Source organism: Pseudopodoces humilis, chromosome 29 (assembly GCF_049639895.1).
Source record: "Pseudopodoces humilis isolate 2021_Gansu_Grassland_sample_001 chromosome 29, ASM4963989v1, whole genome shotgun sequence".
NCBI classification, from domain to species: domain Eukaryota; kingdom Metazoa; phylum Chordata; class Aves; order Passeriformes; family Paridae; genus Pseudopodoces; species Pseudopodoces humilis.
In genome coordinates, this window is record NC_142228.1 from 2,917,214 (window position 1) to 2,932,799 (window position 15,586).

The window sequence follows — 15,586 nt, forward strand, 5'->3', positions numbered from 1 at the left end:
GATGGGTCCCTGTAGGGATGGATCTCTGTGGGGCTGTGGGGATGGATCTCTGTGGGGCTGTGGGGGTCGGTCCCTGTGGGGCTATAGGGATGGATCTCTGTGGGGCTGTGAGGATCGGTCCCTGTGGGGCTGTGGGGATGGATCCCTGTGTGGATCAGTCCCTGTGGGGCTGTGGGGATCAATCCCCTTGAAGCTCTGGGGATCGATCCCTGTGTGGCAGCTCCTCCCCAGTGCCCGGTGCCATGGACAGGCCGCACACTGGTGGTTTACAAAAGAGACTTTATTGCTGCGCTGCTGCCTGGGCACAGCCAGGGACAGGTGAGGATCAGCCGGGCTTCTGCCGCCCTGGCCCTGCTGTCCTGGCCCTGCTGCTCAGAGAAAACCCGCGTGAAAACTGCCTGTGGGCTCGCAAGAGACTCCATGAGGGCAGGTGACCTGCGGGCTGGGGCCCACACTGGACTGGGAACCACCAGCAGCCAAGAGCCGGTGCCCAGTGCCTCCCCACACCGGGAGCCTCGGGGCCACCGGTGTCTCGGGGCTGCCTGCAGCCGGCACACGGAACCGACCGGTCACACCTTCTGTGGGGAGGGAAGCTGTGGCAGGACCCCGAGATCGGGATAGCACTGGACAATTTGAAGGAAAATAATTCTTAAAGAAAATGCAAGATTATCTACTGGGTTATGTGAACAGCAGCAGCCTCGTGCTGGGGGAGCAGGATGGGGAATGTGTGGCTGGGGCTTGCAGCAGGGGCTGTGTATGTAAGAGCCAAGTGGGGCTGAGCCAGGCAGAGCCCCCAAGCCACCGTGTGCTGCCTTTGTGCTGCCTCACTCAGGGCAGGGAGTGAAGCTGCAGAAAGCAGGACACGGGGAGGAAAGCACAGGACATGGGCACGGGCATGAGCTGTGCCAGGACCCCTGCAGAAAGCAGATGCTCAGAAGTGCTCAAGATCCGGTGCTGGACAGGTGTCAAGGCCTCTTTCTGATGGTCTAGAGCCTCACATGGCAGCAGTGAATCCCATATCCTTCTGGGAACAAGTCCCTAGCTGTGGTGGCTGCTCTGCTATCACTGCCTGAGTGTTCCCCTCTCCCGGGGCAGCAAGTGTGGGCTTCATTGCCTGCTGCCACCAGCTCTGTGGGTGTGGAGGGAGCAGATCCAGCACCCCACCTCCATGCTGCTCCCTGCCCCTGGCACTCGCCATGGACCCTGGATCTCTGGCAGCTACTTCCCTGCAGCTTGTGCTGTTCCTGCCACGGCCCTGGGCCACAGTGGGGAGGAGCAGTTGGCCCCAGCTGTGTTACACCCTGCAGGCACCCATGGCAGGCCCAGCTGCAGGGTGGCTTCGTGCAAAGGTCACCGAGTCCTTGGGAGGGAAGAGAGGAGCAGCCCCACCTGCCCCATGCCAGCTCAGCTTGGCCATGCGCTGGCCATCAACAGGACTTGCTCAGCTCTTCCCTCCCGTGCACCGGCTGCACCCCAGTTCCTCTGGTCCCCCAAAGGAGCAGCCGGTTTGCGTGCTGGGAGTCTTCTTGCCTGTGGGGTTGCTGTGCAGCCTGGCACAGGGGGCTGGGTGGTGTGGGCTGGTGGGCTACTTGCAGGAAGCTTTCTTGACACCAGGTTTTTCTTATGGAGGACTCTGTACAGCCATTGTCTTGGGACAGCACTCTCCAGCTGGGTCAGGGCCCTGTCGCTCAAAGCCCATCTTCAGGTGTGGGGCAAGAAGGCTGCTGCAGGATTGGTCTCTGAGGGTGATTTAGTAGTGTAAGAAAAACAGTTCCGTGTTCCTAATGTTTATGTGCTTAAACTAAAATATAAAATAAACCTTGTACAAGCAGGCAGGGGATCGGCGTCGGCTCTGCAGGGTAAGAAGGATTCATCGTGTACACTTCCCTGGGGCTCCAGGGCAGGGAGAGCTCAAAATGTGAGTGATAATGTCTTCAGCTGTCGTCCACAACCCTTGTGCTCTGCAGCCTGTCCTACTCGCTGTCACTCTTGTCCACCAGTACCGCGTCAGTCTCCTCCGTGATCTCCAGCAGTGTGTGCATGTCGGGGCTCTCCCCACGCATCAGATCTGAATTTTCTCCTTCCTCTCCACCAACCTCTACCAGCTCTGTGGCTTTCACCTCCACCTCACCCTCTCTTATTTTCTTGACATGGAAAGTGAAGGGTGGCACTTTGTAGACAGCTGTCTTGGACCTGGCATAGATGGTGTGGTCGGGGGTGAAAGACTTCCTCAGTTTGTCTCGAGAGCTCTTCATCTTCTCTCTCCTTTCATTTGTCACAATTTTAGTGCCCAGCTTGTTCATCCTCTTCTCCAGGTTGTGGCGGGTCTTCTCCAAGTTGTGGCGGGTCTTCTCCAGGTTTTCCTTGGTCTTTAGCTTAGTCTTTTCCATCTTCTCCTTTGAGAACGCCTTCTTAAAGTCATCCACCCTTTTCATGCCACTCCTTTTGATGCGCTCTGCCCGTGACTCTTCAATAATCTCCTCAATCTCCACCTCCTCATCCGAGGAGAGCTGGATGTGGTCCTCCTCTGCATGGTCCTCACCCACAGGGACCTCCTCACCCTCGCCTTCCTTCTCCAGCTTTTCACCTTCCTTTAGGGACTTGCTGATGCTCAGTTTAGATGGGAGTTTCACTTCATCCTGCAAGACACAGAGCGGAGCCAGTGAGACACACAGACACCAGCAACCCTGGAGCCGGCCCGTCCTCCCTCCCATGGTGCCACAGAGCCATCAGCCTCTGCCCAGCTAAACACACCTCAGGCCTGAGCTCATCCTCCCTTACTGCAGCTGACAAGTTATTGTGAAGAGGATCTGCTTAGGACTCTCCCATACCAGGACTTGGGCACCAGTTCTCCTCACCCTAGGCTGGCTCCAAACTCATCTGTGACACCAGAAGTATGGGAAAGGCAGCCCAGCACTGAAACTGGAGCCTTTTCCCTTCTTCCTCTGCCTGTGTCACAGTTCTGTGCCCTCCAGTTTCATCTTTATCTCAGGACCTGACCATCACAGCCCCTCACTCCTGGCCACAGGACAGTGCTCTTCAGGTCTCCAGCCTGGTCAGGTCCAGCTGCAGCCCTGCTGCAGTGCAGGGCTGCAGAGGCTCAGCCAAAGCTGAAAGTCTGGCCATAGCACCAGCGTGCACAAGCTGTCCTGGCTGCCCCCAGGCTGCACTCAGACTTTCCCAAGGCCTCAGGATCCAGATGTGGGGCTGGGACATCTCTTGGGATGCAGCAGGCTGCCCTGTTTTTCCTATTTCTCCACTGGGGAATAAGTTAGAGTATTTGCCTGATTCCATATCTGGAGATGGTGGAGACAGTGGTCCCAACTCACCCAGCCTGGTCTGCAAGGATACACAGCTCTACTTGGGACAGGGCTGGATTCATTCAGCTTCTCCACAAGGCTGAGCCAGCCAAGTTTCTGATCCCAGTGGCAGAGGATGAGCATGTGCCCGGGAGAGGGGCACAAGTCTGGAGTGGGATTGGTTTTCATCTGAGCAGCACATAGCATGTGTCCCTGCTGCAGTGATTCACCTCTCTGTTCCCAGGAGAGGCTGGAAATAGCCCGTCACTGTACAGAGCGTCACAGCTGCAGGGCTGCAGCTCACGCTCGGAAATTTATTGCCCAAGCAGTTTTAATCTACAGAGCTGGGTGGGAGAGATGGGAGCTGCCAGGACCAGTGCTGTCAGAAATCCAGCAGCAGCCAAAGGGCAATATGTGGAACGGGCACACGGCACTCGGAGCTGCTGGGCTGAGGTTTGGAGAAGAGCCTGGGCAGCAGGATGGCCAGGTGCCATTCTGAGCCCTGGTGCAGACAGCAGCAGAACAGAGCAAGGACAGGATTCCAGTCCTGCACTGGCAGGAACCAGACCCAGGGAAATCAAGGGGCAGTCCCTGTGTACCCCAAGTGCTTGAAGGGCAAACCCTGGAACACCAGCAGTGATTTGCGTGCCCCCGGCTCAGGGAGGTGCCCTGGGATCCAGGAGAGTGACTTTGCTGTGGCACCTCCCATGCGCTGCGTGTCACAGCAGCTGCCACTGCTCCGCTGCAGGCGTGCATGAACGAGCTGCACAGGTGCCAAGAGCCAGGACACTGGGGATGGTCATTCCATCAGGCATGAGGAGGGGTGTTCCTGGTGCTGCCGTGGGACAGAACATCCCGGTCCCTGCTCAGTGCCGGAAGGGACGGCATGTGTGCACACCCTGAGAGCTGTCCCACCGCACGCCACTGCCCTGGCTGACCCAGGTCACTGCCACTCTGGCTCTGGCCTGAGCTCCTGGACAGAGGCAGGAGGAGATGCTCTCCCTGCAGACATGGGTGCTGTGCCCAGCCCTCTGAGCCCTGCACCCCTGGAGGAGTGACACAACTCATTGAATACGTGACTCCAGCACAGCTTCACCTGGGCAAAATCCAGATGCTCTCAGCTACTTTCTCGTTTTTTTCCCAAGTACAGGTTCCTTGGGCCAGGTGAGGTTCTGGAAGCACAAGGGCATCTGGAGAAACCTTTGTGAGCAGTGAAAAGCCAGCTCCATGGAGCACTGAGGTCAGTGAGGATGGCACAGTCTGCAGTGTCTGTGGTGAAAACACAGAGCCTGCTGGAGTAGAGCTTTTGTTGTGGGTTTTCTTCAGAGCAAAGAACTGTGCTGGGTGCAGCTCTTCACCCTCCAGATCACAGGTCAGGTCTCATCTACTTTGTGGAGATTAAGGTGAAGTGGCCAACATGTGTTTTCTTCATTTGATGAGGCACTTCAGCAGAAAACAATACATGTGTTCTCCAGAGGGCCAGGTCAGTCCAGGGCAAACCCACATCACAGGGAAGGCAGGGATCCTGTTCTCCACAACAACACCTGCTAGAGCAATCCCAGAAACTTCCAGGGACCTGCCCAGCCAGCAGAACATCAGGAACTCCAGCCACTTCCTTCCCTCTGAGGCAACACAATGAGCCAGAACAAAGGCATCCCCCTCTCGCCTGGCAGGGCTGTCCCTGGAAATGGGCCATATCCTGCAAACCCTGATCCTATCAGCCCCTTGTGAGCTCCAGAATATGTGTTTTGAGAAAGAAACACCACCTCAAAAACGCAGTGTCTGTCACATAAATAACAACCTTTCCTCGTGCTACACCAGTATATCCAACTCCTGACTGAATTTTCTGATGTCATGGGATGGGCTGCACCAGCAATGCTCCCATCCAGCCTCAGCAGCATCCTGCAGCTCTTCCCTCACAGCCATGAAGACATTGCCAGCAGCAGCTTTGGATACATGGGACAGTGGGAACAACCCCTCTTGGGGTGCCTGCAGATCTCCCTAATCCAGCACTTCACCCGCAGAGCAGCAGCTGCCCAGCTCTGTGATCCCAGGACTGCACTCAGGCACTTCTTGACTTCTGCCAGCCCCACTCCACCCCCACAGCCCAACCCCAGCCCTGCAGCACTCACAGCTCTGCTCTTGCCTCTGTCAGGAGGCACCTCCTGGATCAGACCCAGAGGCACAGAGGGAGCACAGCCTTTCCCATACGTGAGGATCCCAGCTGCCCCCCTTGGGACCGTTTCCGAGAGTTTTTCTCCAGCTGTGTTTGGGAAACCCTTCACGTCCTGCTCCCGGCCTCTCTCTCTCCTAAGCATGGAGAATTCCTGTATTTCTCACCACTTCCTCACTGATTGCTGATCTGACCTGTAGATAACCAACTGGGGGACCACTGGAGGATTTTCAGCAGTGTGCTAAGGGACAATCCCAGAGTCCAAGCTCACCTGCATTCAGGGAGCATTCCTGCGGGTTCAGGCACACCTGGTGCAAGAACATCCACAGCTCTGGCACATCTTAATGGGGACAGGCACATTCTGCTGAGCATCCCTTGCATGTTCCTCCCCCCTGCACTCAGGCACTGCCCAAAAGCCACCAAGAGTCTCCTCCTCCCTGCCTGGGAGGTTTCTCCAGTGGGGAAGGGGAACTGCCTAGTGTAGGCAGGACGTGCCTGCAGACACAGGCATGGAAGATAATGGGACGTGACTGGAACAATCAAGAACCATCCCAGGCCCACTGGTGGCTGCTGTACAAATCCCTGCTCTGAGCAAGGCACTATGCTCTCTGCACTTCGTTTCACTCATGACTCATCCAGTTGAGCCACATTTTTAACACCAGGCATTCTATTTTTACTTGGAAAACACTGATCCTGAAGTGGGCGAGTCCAAAATCCTGGGTCTTGGCATCCCTGCCTGTTGGGGTGTTCAAAACCTGGCTCCCAATCAGCAGAGACAAACCAGTTCTGTCTTCTCTGCTTGGATCCAACTGGCACAAGGACAGCGGGTAAACAACATTTTTCAGAAGACCTTGGTACCAGCAGCAGCAAACTCTGGCCGTGCTCTGTGTACGGTGCAGAGCTGCAGCCAGCAGCAGGACAGGGACAGGGAGCCTGCGTTATCCCTGCAGCACAGACCTCCTGGGATGAGATGTGCTTTGGGAAGCTCCCTGGCACTGGGCCGGTCCATCTGTGGACTTTGTGGGCACCCAGAGGGGCCCCAGTGCCCACAGCCAAACCCAAAGGCAGCTGGCTGCCAGCTGCCCTGTGTCCTCCTACTTCAAACAATTCCGAGCTGTTGGATCCACAGCAGTCTCTTCCCAGCTCTCCTGAGTGGGCTTTTATCTGACATTGTTTTCGAGTTCCCTGGCAGTGAGTCACCCGCAGCCCACGGCCATGGACACCAGCCTGGTTGCTACAACACACATAAACACTTCCCCTGGTGTATAAAAGGCCAAGGAGGCACAGAGCTGAGCTGCATTCTCAGTCAGTGTGTAAGAAACAGAGTCCCAGCACTCCCAGCCACTCCGGTCTCCAGTTGGAAGGTTTAATGGAAGGTTCTCACATGCACATGCAAATCACATCTGCAATTCATTTCACTCCATTATTTTTACACAACTGCAACAGCACAAACAGTGAGTTTGGTTGACATGTGCAGCCATAACGTGCAGAAAACGACCAGCTCACATTCCTGGGCTCCACTATGACCAAATCGGGCTGATCCCAAGGCTGGGTGAGCTGGAGCCTGTAGCCCCTCCTGCATCCCAGCCTCGGGGAGGCCGGGGGAGGATTAGGAGGAGCTTGGGCAGCAAACAGCCCTCCAGGTCAGGTCAAACCGTGCCAGAGGAGAACAAGTTCTGCTCTCCCGTTGCCATGATAACTGCTCTACTCTGCCAGGCCTCAGAGGACACTGTTTTGTGCTGACCTTCCAGCAGTGTCATGGGAAGGAGGATTCAGCTATTCCTGAGTAACAGCAGCATGCCTGAGAAGCACCCTGAGCCTAGCAGGGCTCAGGGGTGTCCAGATACCCTGCACAGAGGTGGCTTTGCTTTCCTCTCCACTGCCTTGGTGGAAGAGACCTTTTCTGTGGAGACTGAAATTGCTAGATTAAAAAAAAACAAAAGACAGAGAAGTTTTTTCTTACATCTGATACTCTCCTTGAAAAGGAGAAGTTTTCCCTGGCATCTTTGCCCAGGGACCACAATTCCTGGACTTGGTTCACCCTCACCTGGCTCTTGGAATAGTCCTGTCCATGCAGGTGGCCATTCCCACTGGACAGTGCTGCACACGCTGCTGGGTGACTCCCAAAGGGCAGCTGCAGCTCAGGGCGTTGTGTCCAGCAGCTGCCAAATGACAGGAAGGCAACAGGCCACTGTGGCCTCTGTGGCCTAAATGTTACATGAACAGCAGTTAAAGTCACCACTCCAGTGTGTGCAGGGCCTGACTGTCAGCAAGCAGAGTGTCTGTGGCCAGACGAAAATGGAAGATGCTGCAGGGGCTGCCCGAGGCGTTGGAAGTTTATGTCACAGTTTGTGCTCTCTGCCTGTTCTACCTGTTTAAAACAACAACTTCAAACCATTTCACAATCACAAACTAACGCTCACAAAAAGCCTGAGGAGGTGAGTGTTCCCGGGCCGTGCTTCAGAGGGGGAAATGGCAGCTCAAAGAACAGGTGGGATTTGTCCAGTCACAGCAGATGCCAGCAGAGCCAACTGCCCCTGGCCACTTGCCCTTCATGCAAGCCACACACAGCAGCTCCTTGCTCCCCAGATCGCCCAAGGGAATATCCCAGCTCCTCACACCCACGCTCATGCAGCAAGCACATTAGTCAGCAGCAGGATCAGCCCTGCAGGTCTGGGAGCCTGAGGCAGCCCCAAGCAGGAGAGAAGCAAAGGCTCGCAATCAGCAGCTCCCAGAGCTTCGAAGAGGTTCAGAGTGATCTTCGGGGGTGCTGCTGACGAGGCCCTAAACTGCTGCCTCCTTGCGTGTCTTCTGCTGCCCTGGGCCTGTCTCCACGGGCTGGGCTCACAGGGCAGTCCCTGGCGAAGACTCAAGGCACACGCGCGGCATCTTCTGGGGCTGAGATGAGGAAAACTGCGTTTCAATGGCCGGGGAAAGGAAGCACAGTGGAAACACTTACCTGTTCCTGCCAGGAATCTGATTAAAAACACACCAACAGTGATCTGGGTTAGCACAAGAACAGGCAGAGAGAAAAGGCACAGGGGTACGTTTTAGTAAAGGGAGAAGCTGGGAAGCAGAATTTGAAAGAAAAGAGAGTCAGCAAAGATCTGTGAGATTGAAGAGTGTCTGTCTCTGATTCAGAAGGTCCCAGGAGACACAGGATCTCTTCTGGGGGTTCAGGCACATTCCCACTGCCACTGCCACAGGGCCAGACTCTGCTCATGGTCACAGGAATTCAGTGTTGCCTGTTGGGGATGCGTCTCTCTTTGCTTAGCTGAACTCAGAGTTTGCTTGTAAGTGTAAGATCATGAAAAAAAGGGTGGTGATTTTAAACCCCTGTGTTTATTGATTCAAGTGCAGAGGCTGCAGAGACTGAAACAGGCGGCTACAACTCCAGAACTCTATCCGCTGTTTTTGTCACGTACTGACCTTACCCTAAACCAGCGCTGGATAATTCCCAGCAGCTCCCAGATCTCTGCACCCAGTGACACAGCAAAGTCAGACAGGGCCTTGACTCTGGGTTCCAAGGGTTGGACAAAGTTTGTCTTCAATAGTGCCAAGAGCTTCATGAAAAGAGAACCCTCAAGCCTTAGGGACGAGACTTTTGAGTCCTGCTGTAAGAAGTCACCAAGGAATACTTCTGAGAGAAGGAGATCTAAAGTATGAGGGGAGAAAGCAAATCAGGCTGGGATCAGGTGAATGTTAGAGGGATAAATAGTTCATTCTCAAGTAGCATCCCCCTGACTGGCAGAGTCCTCCCAGCCTCTGTAATTCTGGATGTTGTGCAATTTGCCTGGCACTTCTTTCTATCAGGCACATCCAGTTACACTGTGTCCTGAAAGCTGTGTCTGAAAAGCTGGATCTGCTTCATGTGCTGAGAGAAACAGCAGCCTGGTACAGGCACCAGAGCTGGTGCAAAGGAAGGGAGGGAGGGTGGGGAGAGAAGAAGGCTGTGCTTGGAAAAATGGTTTTGCCTTTAGTGAGTCAGAAGAGAGGCAGGGCTGTAGGAAACAGAGAAGTAAATAAATTGGAAGTGAAAAGGAGCTTTTTTCCCCTCCTCTGTTAGGATTAAAAAGTTTTGATGCCATTATCAGTCTGTTTGTACCACTGGCTTTCCTCTCAGATCTACTCCTCCAGGATAAATCTGTCTGAACTAATTGATGACTCCGGAGCTGCTCCTGAACAGCAAAGCAGCAAAGACAGGGTTTGTATCACAGATGATTTGCAGACACTGACATTTGCATCCTCACATAAAGCTGGAGACTAAACATCCTGAGACTTTTTATTCTAAATATTTGATTTTCCTTTACTAATACTGCACATTTTGTTTCTGCTCTTTGTCTATCTCACAGCTGGACAGTGGACCCACAATTCTTCGGGTGCCCTGTAAGCTGTAGGAGATCTTACAGAATCAAGAGGACCATGCCAAATGGAATAAAAGAGGGGTAAGCCTGTTGCTGAATAGTTTATGAGTCATTGCTGTACCTTCTGCATTGTGCACATGAGAGGCCTGAGGGAGGAGTATGAGATCAGGAGGGATATTACCTTGGGTTTGTTTTCATGAGGCACTACTCATCCAATCTAACCCTATCCCAATGGCTGGGCAGCCTCTGGCCCTTTGCTCTGAGACAATTTATGGCTGCACAGCTCAGTCTGTAACTATAATGGTGAAAGGATTTGAGCAAAGCAAAGAGTTCTGGCACCAACTGCTTATAAATAATAGCTGAGCAATGAAATATTAATGCAGTTAATACTAGGCTGCAACAGAGAAATCCACGCTCCAGAGTTGCCTATGGTAGACTGGTAATCTGCACCAAAAAAAATCCTAAGAGTCAGAGCTATTAACATCCTGACTTTTTTTAAGGCTCAGTCTCCTCTGAATTATTATCTTGAGACTCTTATAGTTCCGTAATATGCAAAGAATATGAAAGATTTTTGTACATCAGGATGTTCACGGGGGAACATTGGAGGCAGCACTGACAGGAGCTGCTTTAGACTGGATTTGCAGTGAAAGTGAAACCTGCTTTTTATTTTAAAGTATTTTCAGAAAATAAATACAGTGGCTGCTGCAATGCAAATCCCTGCTGTGACCCACCGGGAAGAGGGATGGATGTTCCAGCACAGAGATCTCTCAGCCATGTGAAGCCAGCTGGTCTTGCAGGTCCTTGGGGCCCATGCCAATCCCAGTGCTGTCAAACTGCTTTGGAAATTCCTATTTATTTTTTAATGCTGGGAGCTGGGCAAGCTCCACTCAACTGCAGGCACGTCACCCACCCAGGCTGTCCCTCAAACCTGTGGATCTTGCTGGCTGGAGTCAATGCTCCACTGCCATTAAACTCATCATGAATGAGTTTCTGAATGATTAACTTGAAACAAAACCATAGCTCAGGGCTACAGCTGCCATTCTGTTTGGGCAGTGGAGAAAGGCTGTAACCTGGGGGCAGTGGGTTTATATGCCCTGGGCTCCCTGCCCTGTGCTTCTCCTCAGCCCCCTGAGCTCATATCCTTTTCCACACTCTCTTTTGAAGAGCACAGACCCAAACCCGAGGCAGTTCAGGTCTGGCCTCTGAATCTGTCCCATTAATGTGTGGGTTTGAAATCTACCCCTCCTTCTCTCAATGTACAGACTCGCTGCTCCCGTCCGTATAAGGCCCACGCGAGCACAAAGCCAGGCTGGGCTATTTATATTTCCTTGCCCAGCCCTACCCACCCAACACTGCATGGCTGGGATCCAGATCCCACCCTGCTCTCCCAATACACAGCCCTTCCCACAGAAACTCACATCTCACACAGCTCAGAGCAGCTACCAAAGCCCCCTGAAGAGCTGATGAGCCCCACTGGAGCCTCCAAACAGGACAGTGGGGGGAGCACACACTCACACCCCTTGGACAAAGGCTGCTCTTCCCAAAGAAAACACTGCCCATCCCGAGCCAGAGCTCCCAGAGCTCGGCACCCACACGAGCCTCAAAATAAAGGTCTGGCACACTTTAGAAATTCAATACTCTGTGTGTGTGCCGAGTGCTGCAAGGGTTTGTCCGGTTGTAACAAAATCAGCCTTTGGCATTTGCAGGAATAAGTTTAATTGTCAAAAACCAGTTGGAGGAAAATGCCAAGCTTACATAAACTGCCACGTGCCACTCTCCAGCTGAACACGGCACAAAGTCCGGTTTCAGAGCAGTAGCTGCTAGCACAGGACATCCATTATTTAACCATGAACTGCAGTAACCAGCCCCAGGTTCAGGATCCTAAAACCAGGAGATTTGGGATGAAGTCACTTTAGTTTGTTTTTATTAGCAACCACTCTCACGGAATTTTTTGGTGTCCTGATTTCTCTGAAAGACAGGAGCCCAGGACAGAGGCACAAAGGAAGCTCTGAGCTCTGTTCCCAGGGGCTGATGAGCAGTGCAGGCACTCACTGCCATCAGACTTTTTAGGAAGGTAAGTTCTGCACTGAATGGCTGAGTACACAGTGGCCTGTCAAAGCTGTCACCTCTGCTTTGGCTCAGCAAGTTTTCAAAAGAGAAGGATGGAGTAATTTGGAGCAGTATGGTTGTTTTCAACTTATTAAATCTATACAAAAAAATTCTTAACTCAGAGAAATCAGACTAGGTCCCGGCAAAATCAGCTCAAAGAGGGTAAGCAAGTGAGAAAATGCAAGCATGGATGGGACTGGGAGTGATGCCTGTAAATGTTCTGCTCAATACCTCCCCTCAGCCAGGACGTGGGAGTGATATCCAACCCTGCACTTTCTCCCCCAAATTTTGAAACTACCCCAGCAGACATGCTCAGGATCATGCCACAGGTCAGGCTTTCCCTGATAAAAATTTGGTTTTCATCTCCTCTTAATCTACAGCAAGCAAAACACAATTATCACAGGCAGTCTGACTTCCCTCCAAGGTGCAAAAGGTCTTATTTGCACTCCTGAAATAATCCCTCCACAATGGCTGAAGCCTCAGGATGCTGAGAGAATAATCAAACATCAAGAACCAGCAAAGAGCTAATTTGTCTTTAACTCCTTTATTTCTTCCAGCTGCAGAACTGTGCACTATTGAACCCTACAGAACATGACTCCTGCTCTGCTCAGATCTCTCACCCAAAAACAGTCACTGCTGGGATTATGGAACTTTTTACATCTCTTAGGATAAGTTTATCTCTTGTTCTCCAAAATAAAAGACTAATAAATCTTTGGACTTTTTTCCACAGCAACTGAAAACACACAGGATTCACTCCCAGCTTGGGAAAGTAGCTTTTTCTGAGTCAGAGATGAGAGATAATGTGCTCAGCACTGCAGAATTAATTACATGATCAGTAACGTACCCAACACACATTTTGGTAGTGGGGGGGTCGGAGATGTGAGACACTGAATTAGAGTTATTTTGTAATTATTTGTTTTTAAGTGTAGACACCGTTAGGAAAGCACAGTGAATTCCTCAGTTAACCCCCAGGGTGGACCCCAGCACTGGATGTTTCCCACTGGGGCCGGGTCTGCTCCGGCTCCCATGGAAGTACCAGCATGTCCATGAGGGCACAAACAGCTCCATTTCACATGCTGCAAACCTGGAGAATTCCTTACCTGTGCTCTGTGGCATTCAAATCACACTAAAATCCATGCTGGGAAATTATCCCAAATCCCAAATAATTTCCTCCCCTAATACCTCCATGATTCCTCAAGTCCCTGGCACAGCCCCTGGCCAAACGACTCTTTCCAAGGCTGCTCCGTCCTCACCACAGCAGCAAAGAAAGGCCCCAAGCCTTTAGAAGCAGGATTGCTTTTTCATATTAAAAAAGAAACTCCACTCAATATCAATAAGCCACAGCAAATCAACACAAATTGCTCATGAAACACTAACCTGCAGATGTTTGGGATGCTTCCCAAGGACCTTGAACCTTGCCAACTTCCTACCTATTTCTGTAACTGACATGGAATGTTATGTTTAAACAATTCCCTTCACTCCTCTCACTTTGCGGTGGTTGTTGCTTCTATTTTATTTTTTCCATGGATAAATAGATACAAAAAGCTTGTAATAAATCCATGCACATATATCTGTCTACAACTGGTTGTGTTTCCTGTATGATCTGAACCGGCTCAAGTATCTCAGCCTTTCAGCCGTGATAAAACAACAAATGCTCAAGCTCTGAACCAAGGAGTCCCGCAGTGTCCGGCTTGTCATGAGCCACTTGCCCTCAAACCTCACAGTATGGGCCGTTCTCCCTTTTAGTCTGCTTTTCTTCTCTCTCTTCACATGATCAGCCGTCGAAGCTTCTCCATTTGAGTGCTGGCTATTATTAACCCAGAGGCTTTCAACTGCAGCATTAACTGTTTAACTTGCTTTTCTGGCCCAATAGAAGAGTTTGCTCTGCTGCGGAAAACTAACTCCAGGCAGGAAACCTGACAGAATCACGTTCCTCTCTCTCTCCTTGTTTAAGTGAAAACTCCAACGCTTAGTGCAGGGGATGATTATTAAGCAAACTAAAGCTATTATTGAGACCAAACAACAAGGAGGTTCAAGGCTTGCAGGATGCAGAAGAAAGAAGATGGGAATTGTATAAACCCTCGGCAAAGACCACCCCAGAGCACTGCCAAGCTCAGGGGGCTGGATTTTCTCTGACAGTTCTATTTGCCCTGGCTGGACAGAGTAACCCTGAGCCTGGGGTTACTATCACTTGTTACCAGATGCATGTCACAAATCTGAAATATTATCGGTCTCCACGTAGCCATACACATGGTGTCTCTTTGTAGAAGAGACGTTGGCAGCTGGATTTACAACACCCCCTGCCAGATTGCAGAGCACTATTGCTTTTCGTTGAGCTAAGCAGTAAAATCGGGTTATTTTGATACTTCTGGCCCATTGCAGTGAGTTCTTAGGGCCTTGTTCCCTATCTGCCTTAAAATTCCTGTTAAATGGGACAATTCTGTCAAACTTTGTCTTAGGACACACAGAAAATGTTAAACCACAAATGAGAGTGACAGGGGACCCGCCTCAATTTGGATTGCCAGACAATCTGGGGAGTTTGGGAGAGGGTTGGGCGGAACATGCAGCGTGACAGGACCCTCAGCAGAGAAAACACCCACTAACAGGATGTAAAGACATAGTGAAACAGCTCCTTACCTGATAGATCATGACTTTGAAGTTTCTGCGTTTCAGGAGCTCGGCTTCATTGGCCTCCAGCTTCTTGATCTGCCCAGCTTGCTTCTCCAGGTTCTGCCGCACTGTTTTCACGTTGACGCTCACCTTGCGCACCTTCTCCAGCATTTTGTTGACAGTGTTGCTGGTGGTGGTGTGTGCCTTGGTCAGCTTGGTCAGCTCTCCCTGGATGCTGGTCACTGCGCTATCCATCTCTTGCTGTCTCTCCTCCAGCTGTGTTTGGGTCAGCTGGATCTGATCCACTGCTCCGATGATCTTGTCCAGAAGGGTCAGCACCATCACACCGTTGATCTGGTCGGATTTGATGGGCTCCTCGGGCGCTTGCTCCTCCGAGGTCTCAGAAACAGTGGGTGGCTCGATGATTTGCAAGGTGGTGTCCTCCATGGTGGCTCGGGAGTCCTGGCTCACGGAGCCCGGAGAAGCTGTCACTGCCGGGAGAGAGCAGGGAAAACTGAGCCCGAGCCTCAGCTAAACTCCGCACTGGGAGACACGCCAGGAATGGGGAGCGCAGTGAGTGAGTGTCTGTGCTGAAATTCAAATGGCACAGCTCCGCACAGCCGTCCAGTGGAACTGCCCTGCAAAATTTTCCAGGCTTGCAGGTCATTGGCTGACTCCACCTCAGCTATAGAAAAGGAGCCGCTGCCAAATGCCTGCTGACCCACCCTTTTGAAATGATTAAAATAGTTGGAGGGAAGGCGATGGCTCTGCATGCAAACACAAGCACGGCTCGGCCAGGAATGCAAAGCTCTGGAACTGCAGCTGCCCCTTCTTTACCCTCAGTCTAAAGGCACTGAAGTAGCAGGAGGAAAAAACAAAATCCTTTAGTTAGTAAACGGCTCGGGAAGCTGCTGGGAAGAGAGTGGGAAGCAAGCAGCCCCATCTGGGCACAGCTGTGTGCACTGAAGGCTGGTTTAAACAACAGCACATGCTGAAGTTCAGCTGGAAGTTCAGACCTTTTGCCAATACTT

At 51.9% G+C, this 15,586-nt stretch overlaps 1 protein-coding gene across 1 annotated transcript; it reads right to left on the minus strand.

Moving 5' to 3' along the window:
* Nucleotides 1-262: 262 nt before the first annotated feature.
* On the minus strand, nt 263-15,232 carry CAVIN1 (caveolae associated protein 1). Its single transcript, XM_005531467.3, has 2 exons — nt 14,583-15,232; nt 263-2,639 (listed from the first exon to the last, which is right to left on the minus strand). Exons 1-2 carry the CDS (start codon nt 15,000-15,002, stop codon nt 1,974-1,976), a joined length of 1,086 nt encoding a protein of 361 aa, XP_005531524.1. The 5' UTR covers nt 15,003-15,232; the 3' UTR covers nt 263-1,973.
* Nucleotides 15,233-15,586: the final 354 nt, after the last annotated feature.

What these genes read in the sequence shown, in the direction of transcription:
- CAVIN1 (XM_005531467.3), bottom strand. Translation starts at nt 15,002, where the DNA reads ATGGAGGACACCACCTTGCAAATCATCGAGCCACCCACTGTTTCTGAG. An exon ending in TCAAAGTCATGATCTATCAG is followed by an intron (nt 2,640 to 14,582) that starts GTAAGGAGCTGT and finishes TGTGTCTTGCAG; the next exon opens with GATGAAGTGAAACTCCCATC.